The sequence below is a fragment of the Harpia harpyja genome, chromosome Z (assembly GCF_026419915.1).
Source record: "Harpia harpyja isolate bHarHar1 chromosome Z, bHarHar1 primary haplotype, whole genome shotgun sequence".
Classification (NCBI taxonomy): domain Eukaryota; kingdom Metazoa; phylum Chordata; class Aves; order Accipitriformes; family Accipitridae; genus Harpia; species Harpia harpyja.
Genome location: NC_068969.1, coordinates 10,104,332 through 10,120,359, shown reverse-complemented (window position 1 = coordinate 10,120,359; position 16,028 = coordinate 10,104,332). Strand labels below are relative to the sequence as shown.

The window sequence follows — 16,028 nt, the reverse complement described above, 5'->3', positions numbered from 1 at the left end:
ATCTGTTCAGAAGCTCGATATCAATGTAAATTTCATGTCTTCATTAATCATGTCCTTTTTGTTCTTTGCAGCTTTACAACCATACTGTGGTGAATGTGTTGAGTGGACTATCAAATGGATGAATAGACAGAGTGAACATAGAGACTAAACTGTTCAGTAGCAAGAATGTCTTCTAGACCTTAAAATATCCCTGTATTCCTAAATCACTTGCTCCTTAGGACAGAGATTTGTTGTAAGCAAACCTGGCAAAACACTTGTAGTAAGTTACAATATAAAAGCAACTATTAGTCCTGTTCAGGTGACAGAGGCCTACAGCTATGTGTTTCTGTGACAGCTAAGAGGGGTTCAAGGACTGAAATTTTGTTTGTAGAGCTTCTGTGCAAAGTGGGCTTCAGGTACTGCAAATCTGTGAAGACCTTATTTCTTTTCAGGTTACTGTACCTGTGAAGTATGTGAGAATTATGAGAACAGTTCATTTAGTTATCAACTAATGGGAAAAGGACATGTAAGAGATGCATTTCCCTATTATTTTAAGGAGTTCTGATAAAGTACTTGCAATCAAGTTCAATATACTACTGCAATCACACTAGACTTCAGAAATTGTAAAAATACAAAAATATAAATAAACGTATGAATTCTTCTGTTTTCCCTTTCCAGGATAATGATTAAGTGTTGGGACCAATTTTTAGTATTTCACAGAATCATAGAATCATTTAGGTTGGAGAAGACCCTTAAGATCATCAAGTCCAACTGTTAACCTATGTATAAAAATTGTGTATGAAATTTTCACCCTTATTTGTTTCTTTAAAAGGAAAGAAAAAAGGAAATCAAAACTGAAATCCACATTGGAAAATAATTATCTGAATTCTCATTAATGGCTTTGAAAATATCTCAAACTTTGCAGTTTGAGAGAAAAAGGTATGAAAGATATTGATGCAGAGCTTGCTGCCATTACTAATAATTGAAACAGGAAGTTTACATCTACAAGCAGAGGAATACTCTGTCCTGGTTATTCTGCTCTCTCCTCCTGGAGGCCTTGCTGGTGCTAGTTGGGGGAATTCAGCATGAAACAGAAGAATTGGTAGAGTTCTGGTGACAGACGTGGGAGTTCACTGATGCGATAGCCATTTCTGGTGCTGCCATTTTCTTCTAGTTTTTATTTTCATGGTTGTTAGAAATTTATGTATCCTTTTGATATTTTTTTCTGGGCAGTCTTTTGTTGAGTGTCTCTTGTTTAGAGATGATATTAATTTTTTGCAGTAAAGGCATTTGATGACATAGTGGTGGAAGTGGCTGAATATTTTAGACTTCAGTTTTCAAAAACACATGCACATTGACTTTGAAATTATTTCAGTTTTCTGTATTGTATGTTTTGGTTTTGTTCACACAAAAGAAGTTGTGTATATCTTGAAGCAGAACTAAATTTAATCCCAAGAAATCTTGAATAGACTATTTCTCATATTTTTTTAGAAATGTTTTTTGACCTGATTGTTATTAGGTATGTAATGTTAATCCTTCTGATCAAAATTTTAACTGCCCTTTCCTTTTTCTTTTGTTTGATGCTGCTGCCAATGTTTGTTACTTACCACTTCATAGATTTTTATGCCCTCCCTTCCTGTCTCCTGTTCTTTTTCATTTTTTCTTCTTTTTCTTCATTTCATTCCTTGAAAATTCCCATCTCCAGATGTGAGCAACTGTGTGAACTCTTGCTTTTGTTTGTCTGGTATTTTCTTTATGTTTGGTTGCTACTACAGCTTTTAGTGTTCAGTAGTAAGAGCATCATTTTTTCATCCAAAGTTCTGTATTCTGGTCTTTGTTTGCATATTTGTTATAACTTCCAACTCTCTTTTAGAGGCGTGATGTAATCTTTGCCTCTCATCTTGCATGTCCACTTTCTCTCTAATGGTAGTATCTTCAGATATTTTTCTTACTTATTCAATCACATGAGGAGTTCACCATACACACTACATAGCTTATTTCTTTTGAAGAGTGCATGCAGTTGATAATCTCTGTCTCAGGTCCTGTTGGCACTACTGTAATTTTACACATTCAGCTTCTTAAGTTGTTGCTTGTGAATGAACAAAATGAGTTGCCCTCTCTTTTCTGCATTATTTCATACCAGGTGCAAACATGTAATGTGCATCTCCATGGTATCAAGTTGTTTTTCCAGTAACTTTTTATGTGGGTTAATTTGCAGTATGCATTTTAATGCTTTATTTATTATGTTAGTGACAGTTTTTGCAGGTTAACAAGAAATTGGAGATAAATATGTGAGTGAATAGCTTTCATAAAACCTTGGATGGTCCTGGAATACAAGTGGTAATAAACATGAAACAAGCACTCTTTTCTCTAGCTCAGAATTTCAGCTGAATTCACAGTGCTCTTTTTTTGAAAATAATTTATTCTAGCCACTGAGCAAGGCAGAGATCAAATTCTCATGCAGTCTTTCACAACTGTCTTTACACAGAGCCTTGCCTAACAAAATTAGTTGTACTTAGTATGTCATCCCAAGACTTGACATTTGTTCTCTGTGAAATGGTACACTTGGCTTACTTTACATGTCAGTGCGTATTACAAGGGACAGTGTAAATCCAGGGGTTATAGTTTTCCTCTAAGTTCTTGGTTGACAGTGTTAATACTGGGTAATAGTAGCATTTTGTAAGTATAGAGAAAGGTATGTCTTAGGTGAGTTATTGGTTTGTATTGTTTTATTGGAGCTGTTTTATACAGAATTGTTTTACAATGGCATTATATACATTAGTACAATAAATAATGCGATATCATTACCCAACAAAATGTGATGAAAAATAAAGATGAATTGATTTCACTGAGAAAAAAAATTCATGTCACGAATGCTTCAATTTCATTTGTGAAATGATGTAGTATTTTATATCACAGTATTTCTGTGAAGACACCAATTAGAATTTGAAGCATTATTTTGCTTAAATGCTGTATAAACTAACATCCTCCTGGCCCAAATCACTTGCTACTTTGTTAGAGACAAGTTCACACGTAAAGATTAGCAACTTCAAATGAAGGAAAAGTGAAGATCATTCTGTTATATTGGATAAAATGGGCACGACCAGGTGGTTCTTAATAATGTAAATGTAGTGGGTAATTAAAAAAAAAAAAAAAAAAAGTCTTTGGTGGTGTAAGAATAATGAACAACTATAAAAGTAAGCTTTCAAACCACAGTGTTAATCTGATCAGTTGTGTAATCCTAACAGCAAAAACTTGATGAGTTTGAAGAAGCAGAAAATATGTTGTATAGAAATGCTGTAACTTTGGAGGGAAACAATGTAAGTGTACCTCAGGAAAAGTATTTTGTTTACCTTTTTTCTGGTTTCTTATTATGGTTTTATGGGGGTTTTTTCTGTTTTTTTTTTTTTTTAAGCTTGTCAAATAGAGCAAAATTCTGCAGGATTATTTTCTTTGCTGCTTGGATTGTCTGAGTTGGGAAGGTAGCAGTAGGGTAATTACTAGCTCATGCCACTTCTCTATTGCTCTTGTCATCAGGTTAATGTGAGGGCTGATGTCTGAAGCAGCATTTGCTTCATTAGCTCCTTTGTGACAATCACTGTGCAGCTGCACTTTGCTACTTTGCACTGTAGTCCTGAAGGAAGCCTGAGGTAAAAACTATTCAGACAGATCAGTTGTCTTCTCTGAAAACCTTACAGACCCGTTGATTTGGAGACTGCTTTCTCTTCGGGCACACACTGTATCCATGGTTGGAAATGTTGTTTTACATAACCTAAAGGGTTATGTAAAACTTACGCACAGCATTACAAATACCTTTACTGTCTCTGATTTAGTAATCCACTGTCATATTGACAGCGTAGGATTGAGCTGATCCTATGCTTTGTGCCATCTAAAATCTCTGATGTTTAAGAAAGTCTTGTGGGGCAAAATAATGAGAGAATACAAAGCCAAAAGATACTGTTGAACCATGAGGTATGTTGTAATCTGAAGTAAGTACAATGCTACTGTATTACTCCAATTTGGAAAATATAAATTTGGAAGGTAGTAACAGGAAGGCACTCCGGAAATATTTTAAATTGAGAACATATTGTTCAATAGGCAACTACAGATAAGAAGTTTTACTGAGAAATAATAAAGCATTTTGGTAGCTATTGGAACTGCTTATGAAGTCCAAGAGTATTTTATCATGTCATGATAAGATTAGCAAACTTAGCCAAAAATTAGATTAGACAAAAATTGGTGCAAATCTTATACTTTAATAAATATATTTAGTTGCAAGCATCAAAACCCCACTTTATAATATTTTAAGAGTTTTATATTATAGTATAATTTTTCAATAGAACATTTATTTTAATTTTTAGAATCGAACTGTAAATACATTTTGACTTTCGAAAAAATATTCCTAGTTAATGCTTGTCTGTCTACCTACTTAAAAGGAGGAAAAACAAAATGAAAGTTAGTGGTACTGAATGATGAAGCACTTTTGGGGCTAGTCTCTTTCAAAACAAAAGAATTCTGCAAGGTCAAACTGTTGAAGCAGAAGTTGTCCTTCAATGAACTCATTTTGTTAATAGAAATCCTGCTTAAACTGAAAAATGTATTTAGGTCATATCATGAACGTTAGTGGAAAGCTATGGATCCATAGCCTCCCTCTCTTGCCCCATAGGCTGAAACTTCAAATAGCTGCTGTAAAGACTGTTAATTTTAAAATACGTTGACTTGATATTTAATAACTGTACATCATTTGGTACAAATTGCTGGCTAAAAACGTACAGTGCTTTCTGAAAACTATACCTCTGAATATTGAGCTTTCAGGTAGTAATATTTTTACAGTCATGGTAGGGAAAAACTATTTCAGTTTTTTGTAGGTATTTCTTTACAAATTATGCACGCACACACACGCACTCGTAAATGAACGTAGGTGTTAGGACATCTGTAGATACATCTATTTTACCAAGTCACTACCAAAGCTGGTTTCATGTTCTGGGATATACTAAGATGTTTCTGAAAGGACCATATGAGACAGAATATTTATCATGAGTCTTACTAATAAAAATAAATTGTGTGTAAGAAGACATGTAGAGTATTTGCATTTGAAATATACCTAACGATATTTTTCTGTTTCAGTTAATAGTTATCTTCTTTTGTATTTTGTTATGTATATCTATGAGGCAGCAGCTGAAGTCTGAGAATGAATATTAAGGTTTAAAGTAGTCATAGTTAATGCTCATGTTGGATGAATGCTGTTGTTTATTAAATCTCTTTTTCTCATAATTCTATTAGCTGTTTAAAGTAAAATGTAACAGTACTTGGGAAATTGTTCAGTAGAATTTGTTTTCTTAAAATAGACTTTTTTTTTTGTAAATAATGAAAATTATATATACAAAAGTTCTGTTTTCTCCCCCATGTTTCAATTTTAAATTTAAATTAAACTAATCTTACATTATTGATCTACTTCACTGGAACAGACATGACCCGTGTTTTAATGGGAAACAAATCTCAAAGAGTTCTGCCTAGAGAAATTTAGAATAGAGCAAAATGAATTTAAAAAGATTTTAAAAAACGATAAAATGATTAAAAAAGCCAGTGTTACAAAATACTGGTTGTCTGAGTTATTTAAAATTCAAATATAGAGCAGAGAGGAATATATATGGATCTAAGTTTATGGCTTTACAGTTTCACTAGCCAGGCCTAGGAAGTCTCTGATAAATTTTCTCTTACACTGTCTTAAACTCTCTTATACTTTAATGCATATCTCTAAAGGCAAATTGTTATAGCACAGAACATTTTCTTTGATTATATAATTTTCTTACAAATTCCATACTACAGTACCTTAATTTTGATAATGAAAGTAATTTTATTTTGAGAACTTGAGTTATCGTAGAATTTTAAAGCCTGGCTGTGGGTGAGATTTGATTTAATCTCTTGAGTATTTAAGAAGCATTCCTGAGACCATTGCCAAAAAGTGACAAGATTAGCACTTGCAGTTTATTGACAGGATACCTCATAGGAAGGACATTTATCTGTAAGGGTATTGCTTTTTAAAAAGGAATAAAGTCTCTCTTAAGCTCTGGGAATATACACACTTTCTGAAATATGGAAAGAATGGAGCAGTTTCTTTTCATACAGCTCATGGCACAGGGACATAGCAGTGTACAGAGGTAAGAATTACATGTTGACAAAACTACACAGTAACTAATTTCCTATCAGATAAAAATATAAGTGCTTGAGGATTAAGAAAGTCTTAACAGTCCCTGTCATAAATTGAATTCAGGCATGCTCAAAAGTAAGTAATTATTCAGCAATAAAATTGTATCCTTACATATATGCCTGTACCCAAATATATGTTGGAGAATGACAGAGGTTACCAGAGGGTTTGTTATTCTTTCTGGGTTTAAAAAACCCAGGAAGAACTAAATCATATCTTGTGTTCCAAGATTTTAGCATGTGAGACTGCTCAATCACTTTGTCTCCTGTAATCTTTTTGAGAGAACTCTTTGTGATTAGCTGGTCATAAAATCTTGTCTGCATTAGCAGATCTTTACTAATCCTGTGCCCATCCCAACAAACAAATACTCTGCGGTACTGATTCTACTTTCACATACCCTAGTGTGGTCCTGTTCCCATCAAAGTATTTCCTTCAGATTTATATAGCACAAATAGAAGAATAATCAGATCCTTTCCTCTTATTTTATCTATGGACTATGCATTGAATAACTTATTTTAAAGAAGTTGTGATTCAATGGGGATGTTTTTAATTTGCTGCCTGTTCTCTTTACCTCTGAGGAAAGAATTTTGTAAATGCTGAATAATTTTAGAACATGTTTTCTTGGTTAAGGGTTGGATCATATTTTAAATTAGTTTTAAGAGGAAGGAAATCGTGTAAATGCTGTGGAATTCAGATAAGCACTGTGCATAGGAAATAAGTACTTTAATTTAGGGTGCCTAGAGTTGGTAGGTCAAGCTGATGATAATAAAGGACAAGATCTTAACTTTGTTTCAAAGAACATGTAATCAATATTCACTCTCCTGTTTTATTTCCTTTTTGCTTGAGAATTTATTTTGGTGAAGCTGAAATGTGCAATTGCTTAAGTATTCCACAGGGTGTCATGAGGTAGTTGTTGGAATCATTAATACTTGGATGAAAGCAAAGAAAGAAACATAGTGTGCAGTCCTCTGAGTGCCAGTTAATGTAATTTTAGATGTGACTAATACACATGCCATAAAATAAAAAGTTCTTAACTCATTAACACATGTATCTTATTTCTGTATCTGTATAAAATATACACACGAAGAAAAATATTATGAGAGGTCATTTACAAGAGTGAGCTATTCTATGTCAGGTCTTCCCCCAAAACCTTTCTATATATACCTTAGTATTTTATAGTTTACAGAGCAAGTGGAATCTTTGGCCCATAGCAGTAATCTGACATACCAAAGTATATATATAAAAAGGGGGGGGGCAGGGAGGGGAAGAAAAAAGGTACAATACTTGTATTTGCCATACTGTTATAACGAATTTCTAGTTGGAATGTGCTCCTCCAAATTTGCTTTCAAATTTTATTTTACTTTTATTTTAATTTTTATTTAAGTTCTTTAAAATTTAAATGTATTTAAACAAACATTATACAGTGCATACAGCTGTACTGTGGATTTTATGATTTGTTAATTATAAATATATATGATGTCAAAACTTCAGGCTTTTTTTTGTGCACATGTATAATGCAGTAGTAGGAGAATTTTTACCAAATTATGCCCCAAATTAAAGTGTGTTTGATTATGGTGATACGTTTTTGCATATGGAGACCAAATTTTTATTGACGTAACTGTTAACTTCTGCAGACCTGCACATGCATTGAATTCAGCTTCAGGTTTGTAAAAGAATCTTTAAATACAGTTTAACAGTAATTATGAAGGATCCTGCTTCTGTTAAAATCTGAATTGCTTTAAATGAAAATTACATTGGCCATGAGAAAAATTACATTACTTTATGAAATGAACAGCAAAATTTCATTCATTTCGGTAGCAACAAAACATGATCCAAAGTGTAAAATCACTGATGAAAGTAAGAATTTGAATCTGTGTTGACAGTAATAATTTGTCTAATTTAAATAGCATATTTAAAACCAGTTTTGAACAAATGATACCTTATGGATTTAGGCATATTTTGTCATATTATATAAAGTGGCATACTAAAATAATAGACTAATTAATTTTCTTGTTACTATTTATTTGTGCTAAGCATTATGGAACAAATTTTGGTTTTATGCCAGTGGTATAATAGTGAGTGGCACTGAGAGTGTAGGATGAAGGGAGGTTGATTCTTCTGACAGACAACTAATAAAATTTTACACATATGACATACCACATGTCCTCTCTGCACTATGCCCAGAAAGTCATAGTGCCTTACAGCCATAGAAGGTGATTGCCATGACAATCAGAAGCTGAGTGCTTTTATTCAGATTTGTTTCCAAAATCCACATGGTCCTGTGGACAATTTTTTGTACAAAACCTTTCTGACTTAACCACTATAAATCGTGACCTGTTTAACAAACCAGTGTGTTTGTAGGTACCTTAGCAGTATGTTTAGATACTTGCTAGAGGAAGAACTAGACCTGTTTAAAGCAGTTTTAATATCCAAATTAGTGTGACATACCTTAAATCTTCATGGAGATGAAGAAAGTGAATGGAAATGGTGGCCTTTGGGTTGTTTGTTTTTTTTTTGTTGTTTGTTTCTGGGTTTGGCATTTTAAAATATAAACATCCTGATCTCTGTCCAGGTGAGTTTCCTTTACAGCAGGGCATCGTGGAAGAAGAGGGTTTTTTACGTAGGTAGGTTATCATCTTTCTTCTTCCTCAGTTTAAGGCTCACTGAACTCGCTTTGCCTCTCCCTTTCTTTGTCCTTCTTATTGCAGCTAGAGTAATCTAAAGGGGTAATTCCACACATACTTTGAATTACTGAGATAATGCAGTACCTTAAACTAAAGTGATTAATATCAGAAAATATTTAAATAATAAAATATCTGGCTGCACTGAGATTTTTCCTAGAATTTGTTAGAAAATGATACTTTTTAGCAAAGGAAAACAAAATAGAAAGGACAGAAGTTAAAAACTGTTGATATTATACCATGTAAAAACTTGGCAGTATACTGAGGCATATGTATCATATGTGTGATATGTATACATTCCATTGATTCTAGCACCCAAGTCCCTTTCTGAATGTTAAGGCAAGGTTGATGAATATTATAATCTGTTTTTATTTTCAGATTGAAAATCTACAGGAGCAACTTAGGGACAAAGACAAACAACTAACTAATCTAAAAGACAGAGTGAAGTCATTGCAGACGGATTCTAGTAACACAGACACAGCACTAGCAACCTTAGAAGAAGCTCTGTCAGAAAAGGTAATGTTTTCTCATGGAACAGCATTATGTGCTGCTCTTGTGGGTGAAGAGTGTCCAGAAAATGTCTTTTTAGGTTGTTCTGGCACATGTAACAAAGCCTGTGGGCCTTGTCAGGAAAGCAGGTGGCTCTCTTCTGGTAGGATGAGCAAGGAGTGATTCCTGGCTGATGAACTGAAACAGGAATATGAGGTAAAGAAGGATGTCCTTTTAAATGGGGATGGAGTAAATGGCCCAGGACATGGGAGGATTTTCCCTTAGTCAGTGGGATGAGTGGTTGTTCCCTGAAAGAACTGAAAGGCATGGACGCCTGATGTAAAGAAGGTAGAGTTTTGGGTATTTTGGGGGCTTTGTGATCTTGATTATCCTGTTCTTTTGTCTGTTAAGCAGAGCCTAACCGAAGAGCCAACAGCAAGTGAGCGTACCAACTGTTAACTTGCCTTGCTGTTAGCACTATTGGTTTCCTACGCTTAATTTATAAGAGAAACTGTATTTCATAACAAAATGGAGAATTACTTTTGTTGCTTTACAAACTATATGCCTTTAATTTGAAAATACCTAGCAGAAGGGATAAATCTGGACTGTTTAAATTAGTGGCAACATTCCTACCTCTTTCAGTGAGGTCAGGGTTTTTCTTCCAGTTAACTTTGAATACGAGATAATCCAAGCAAATTTATATGCCCCCAAAATTAGTACAAGTATCCACTTTTTGCAGCTCACAGATCTTTATATATATATATATATATCACTTAAATGTGCACAGGTGAGTGCAGTTAATTAAAGTATTATGTGCCATTCTGTAGTGTGCAATCCTATGAAGATATTTATGACTGTATACAACTTTAAAACGCCACTGTGGGCACTAACACCTAAAATGCTAATGTTGGATTTTTGATGTCTTTGTATGTTTAATCACCTTACTAATGTTTGCTTGGTCAACAACAGTGAAAAAAGTTGGCATTACTACTACTTCTGTGGCTTCATATGGATAAGTTTACAGCATTTATGCAGTAAAGAAAGTTACACTCATTTTGTTAATCTTTCACTGCTAATCTGGACACAGTGCTCACCAATTTCACAGCATATTATTGAAAAATGACAGGAAGTACTTTTTAATCTGTTTTTCCTCCTTGTAAACTCTCTTTTCTGGATTAGTCTAGATTGTCACTTTCCCAAAATGCCCATAGAGGCAGCCGAGAGTTTAAAACAGTCCTTTAACCGGCGTGCTACTGTTGCCAATGTAGAAAGGAGAGTGAGTGTGACACTGCAAACTTACCAGTTCTCCTGTGCAACTGGGCATGAAGTACATTATCAAAAGCCAAAGAAATCTTGTCTCCTATCTTCTGCCTCAGCTATATCTGCAGCAGTTCAGAGAAAACACACTTATGCAATACTTCTTAGCTGGGGTAATTTGCTAAGTTGCAATCTGTCTTCAATTGTAATGTTATTTCTTTGTTGAAAATATTAAACTAATGACGGTTTGCCAGGGTTCGTAGTAGAATCAGCTTGTGTGGAGGTATTGAATAGATCACATATAGTCATCTTCTCTTCTCACTACCAGAAATACAAAAGGTTAAGAATTACTGGGTTAAAACCTAATCCAAATTAATAAGTGGCAGTTAGTTGTTTTCAAGTCATTTTGTACCAGTACCATTCTAAAATCTGTTGAAATAAATGTAAACCAATAAATAAATAAATAAAAGTTTTATAATTTTGAAGGTTTTGTATGTATCTGATAATGAAATATTATATTATTGTCAGACATACAAATTGTAAAATTTTACTCAACTCAGGATGTGTTATTTTTGAATATCATAGTGAGGATTTGTCCCAGAGGTTGTTTAAAAATTGTGCTATAGAACTTCTTTGTGTATATGATAACTTGAAATGTGACAACAGTAGAGACCCTGATGGTATGGAAATTTTGTGTCAAGTTTTATTTATTGCTGTAATTAAGGTTCAAAGTCTGATAAATGATGCTAGTTGTAATGTTTTGGAAAAATTAGATAATCTTAGATCCTTCTCTGAAATGTATTTTTGCAATTCATGTCTACTTCATTTGGAATTGCATAGATATATATGAACAGACACTTTTTAAAAGAATCAGTGTGATTAGTGGTTTTTCCAAGTGGAAATGGTTAGAACTCGCATGGGGTCCCTAAGGTTGAATTCTGTACAAAGTAGTCACTTTGCTTACATACAGTCAGCTGAAATGGCATCTTTCCTGCAGTGTTTGCAGGCTACTCTGAGACACATATGCAATGAACGCCATGGAATGTTTTCCTCTGCCACAGAGATTTCTGTCTTTTTGCAGCTGATGAAGGCAATGGTATCTTCCGTAAGCCAATGCTTTTGAGAAGTGGCATGAAGCTGAGTTGTGCTGTGGTTTCTGGTGACTGTTTCAATCAGTTATGTAGAGATTGTTACTTCTAAAAGTTAGGTGGCGGTATATAAAGGGAAGTACTCTGTTAGTGATATGCTTATCGTTCTATATTACTTCAGAAATGCCACTTTGTTAATCTAAGGAAAAGGTACACAGAATTGTTAAATAATAGCCTTTTTCTACAAATGAGCTTTGTAATTTTAATGTGTGACCAGTCACTGTGTGCTACTGGGAAATCTTTTTACAGTTGAGGAACGAGTGGTATATTAGATTAAAAAAAAGGAGAAAAGCAACACCGCAGAGTAGAATTAATATGAGCTTTTGAGAAACAGGGTGCTTGACCTTAGAGCGTTAGACACAATGGAGGAAGTTTCCAAGGTAAAAGCACATCTCTGTATGATTTTGTTTATAGTACAGAGAAATCATGCACAATTTCTTTCCCATTGTCAGTTTCTTGAAGGCCATGCTTTCAAGGGCAGGTTTCTCAATCTTAAGTGTAGTCTCTGGGATGTATACATTGAAAGAAGCCAGTAGGCATCTTCTAGAAGTTCCAAATGAACTATTATGTCTAGCTTTCTTGTGTCTTCTGGCTGCTAAATACCTTGACTGATTACGTTTACATATGTCTCATTCCTATTTGTGTCCAGCTTTCCAATTCATCCTAGCGGCTCTCAGTGAGTAACCTTTCCTATCCCTATTCCTGTCTGCAGTAGCATTCTTAAGACCTACAGACTTTATCAATAGTTATTAACTTTTTCCACTGCAAATACTGGTAGAAATATGGAATAGATTTTTATCCAAATGGGACAAACCAAGAACCCTTAGTGATAGTTTCTTATTAACAACTGCATCAATAGAAGTACTTTTATCAATTTAAATTTGTAATGCTGTCAAGAAAGGATGCTGCTTTCATTCAAGAATACCTGATTTCCATGGAAATACATTGTTTGCGGTTTTTTGTTTGTTTTTCGTAGAAATTATATCAGACCTACTTTGCAGCTATATTATCTTGTTTTATACTCTTGAGGTTAGGACCAATTTTTGGCTTTACCTTAATTCTTTGTCAATTCAATAGTTTTGAGAATTTTAATTTTTTAAAAAATGAAGAAAATACTCTAACAGCATCATGGGAAGCTCCTTTAAAATAGAAATCAGGTTTATTTATACCAGTTTAGTTAACCACAATTCACTAAACTTCAGTTGAATTGCTTTTCGTAGTTTCTATGGGAAGAAAAAAAACCCTAAAACATGATCATATGTTATGAATGAATTATGAAGCTCTTTTTCAAGTCCAAAACCCAAGTGTTTGAGCATTTATGTTTTCCTGCATTGTTCTTGAAAATATTCAGATTGAGATTTTGGCTCTGAATTAGATAATATGGCTCCTTATTCTTCATGAAAATAGTTTTTTTTTCCAAGTACCTATCTCTGATTTTCTTTTTCTTTCATATTTAGTGATTACGTAGCTTGGTAACACTAAATGAGAAATTACTGTATACATCATAAAACAGCATAAAAATTTCCTGAAATGGACTCCTTTCAATCTTTGTATTTTTCCAGCAATACTGCTGATATAATTTGTTCGCTTGTCAGGAATCAGAAACGCATCAGCACAACTTTAGTCACTTTTGAGTGCATTTTAGAGCTAAACTAAAAAAGTATTCATTCAATTCTTTACCCCTAAGTTTGGCGCCTCTCCTAAGCACTGAAAATTCTTAACAGCAATAAAGGTTACATTGCAATAAACAAAAAAAAAGTTTATTCCTATTAAAAAAAAAAAGTTTGAAAATCAGAATATGCAAAAGTGCTATCAGCTTCCTTGATGTTTTAACAAGAAACTTTTCAAAGAATATCTCAGCTCTTGGACTGGCCCAAAGCAGCTCAAGAGGTTGCTTTCATGAAGCTGATATTTATAAAGTTGGTCCTACTGTAGCAGCATACAGCAGATAAGCAGTTGAGTATGTCTGATAATAGAGCTATATGCTGTGGCAATTCAGTTCCTGCTTCTGTGATAAAGTGCAAATAGATTAGACCTGTGAGGTCCTAGATTAGTGCATAAGGAAAGCTCGCCAATGCAAATAAGACTGAAACAAGAACACATTGTTGGGATTTCTGCAAGTTAGCTGTTAATCAAGTAAAACATGGTGTATTAGGGCCTTTTAACACGTTTTTGACATTTAGCCTTATGCAGCTGACAGATAAATTAGTCTTCTTTTGTGATTGACTTAGAAAAATTTATACTGTTCATTAATAAGATGAAATAGTGTTATGTTTAATTTGTTATAGAGAAAAAAAATCATTTAGGTAAATAAATCTTCAAGAAGGAATTGGTATAAAACTAAGTCTGAATATAACTAGGTGGATTCTGAATGGTTATTAAACTATTCCACTTACTGGAGGCTGGCATTTTGACATTAATATTCAAGGGATTAAGAATTTATATTATTTGTTACTAGGAGTAATCTTGAAGTTATTTAGTATCCCATATTATCCCTTTCTTGCATAATCTATATAGCAAAAGCCAGCTGATACTAGAATTAAAAAAAACAACCCACAAAACTAGTACATTTGCTGGTTTGTTATTTATGTAGTGCTCAACAATGTTGCTGTTGAAGGACCTTCATTCTGTATGAACACATTTCTACCTGAAATCCTGCCAGGTATAAGTCAAAGGGAGATTTTGCAACTGGGCTGAATGAAGCCAGGAGTTCTGTACCTCTGCAGTTCCAGGGGTCTCGGAGCACAGACAGTTGATACTGTCTTGGAAACAGGTTTAACTACAGATAGCTTGCTACCTTAAGTTTTGACCATATCTTTTTTACTGTATGCTAAGTGGAATGTACTATGTCATCAATGTGTATTTCTTTCTGAATGAAATAAATAGGGATATAAGTTTTATGTGAGTAGTCAACACTGTTTTCTGTGAGGATTCTTACAGTAACGCTAGTTTGGTAATAGGTATGTTCAGTTAGCTACATTTTGAAAGGGAGTTCCTGATGTCAGAGGAATGCTAGATGCAAAATGAAAGTAGCACTATGAACTTCCAGCCCTTTGAAAAGGTTTTCCTTAGGAACTGGGTAGCAAAACCTAACTATACCAATATTCTTATTACAAGATTATTCAGTATAGTGCTGATTATTTTCCAATATCTAAAAGATTCAAAATACATTTATTTACAAGCTCAAATATAACTACTTATTTGGTAAAGATCTTTACTAATTGTTTAAAACCTTCTAATAATATTTAACATTAATTTCACTAATACATATAATTACATCATAAAATACTTAATATAATGCATTTTTAAAAATTTTCACTATTGGTGAAACAAATTATTACAGCTGGAAGCCAATATTATATAACTGGAAGAAAAAAAAATTATCAGAGGAACATGAATGTTTGAAATGGCTCTATAAGGAATATATTTGAAATATATCACATTTTGCACTTAGGCCTAGTTTCACATCAATAACAGACTAGTCATATAACAAGCATCTATGAAGATTAATACCCCACATCTGCTTTTGATGCTTGATCTTAACAGCTCATGTTACATAATAAAATATGTTGCATCATAGCTTACGTTTGCTGTATAAACATAATGCAAAAGTAAGTTAATTTTTAAATATTTAAAATAAAAATAAGGGAATATAAAAATAAAGATTTAAACTAAAATTCTAATATGCTTAATTGCACTTACACTGGGGTCTACAATTATCTCTCTAGTAAGCAACCACAAACATTAGAGTCATCCCAAATAAGTGAAGATCAATATAGGAAGCTGAATTTTTCTATTTCTTGAATTAGCATTTAAATATTTTCAGGGAAATGTATAACCCGTTAAAGTCAAACTGTTTTAAGTGTAGCCAAGTTTTAAATCAGTAATTTAAAATAATATTTATTCAGTTCATACAGAAACTGATTATTAGTTTTAAACTTCATACATGCAGATAATATGGCATTTAAATGATAGGAGAGTGAATAAAAGGGAGATCTTCAACAGATGCTTAGTGAAAGGCAGATATATAGAAGCTGAAAATACAAGGGGACACTTACAGAAAACTTCGCAGTCTTCTGAAAACACTATGTGTTCCATTTTCTAGTAGGTAGTCCCTTTGCTATGCAGTATGAAAGGAGGAACAGACAACAAGCAGAGGCAATGGACAATTGTCAGCAGAGGTGCTGAGGTGGTCAGTGTTACAAAGGGATGAATTGTGAAAATGGGGGGAGAGAGACTGAGCAGAAGAGAAACAACCGGTGTTTG

The 16,028-nt window shown here is 33.6% G+C and overlaps 1 protein-coding gene across 10 annotated transcripts in view; it reads left to right on the top strand.

Moving 5' to 3' along the window:
- The window catches only part of ERC2 (ELKS/RAB6-interacting/CAST family member 2), a 542,890-nt gene that overhangs the window by 211,124 nt on the left and 315,738 nt on the right, over nt 1–16,028 (top strand). For all 10 annotated transcript variants that reach the window (XR_008233624.1, XR_008233625.1, XR_008233622.1 and 7 more), the window contains one exon: nt 9,247–9,384. Coding sequence is in view for 1 of the 10 variants with exons in the window: in XM_052777994.1 (XP_052633954.1) it covers nt 9,247–9,384 (138 nt within the window). In the remaining 9 variants the exon portion in view is untranslated. The remainder of the gene's footprint in view (nt 1–9,246; nt 9,385–16,028) is intronic.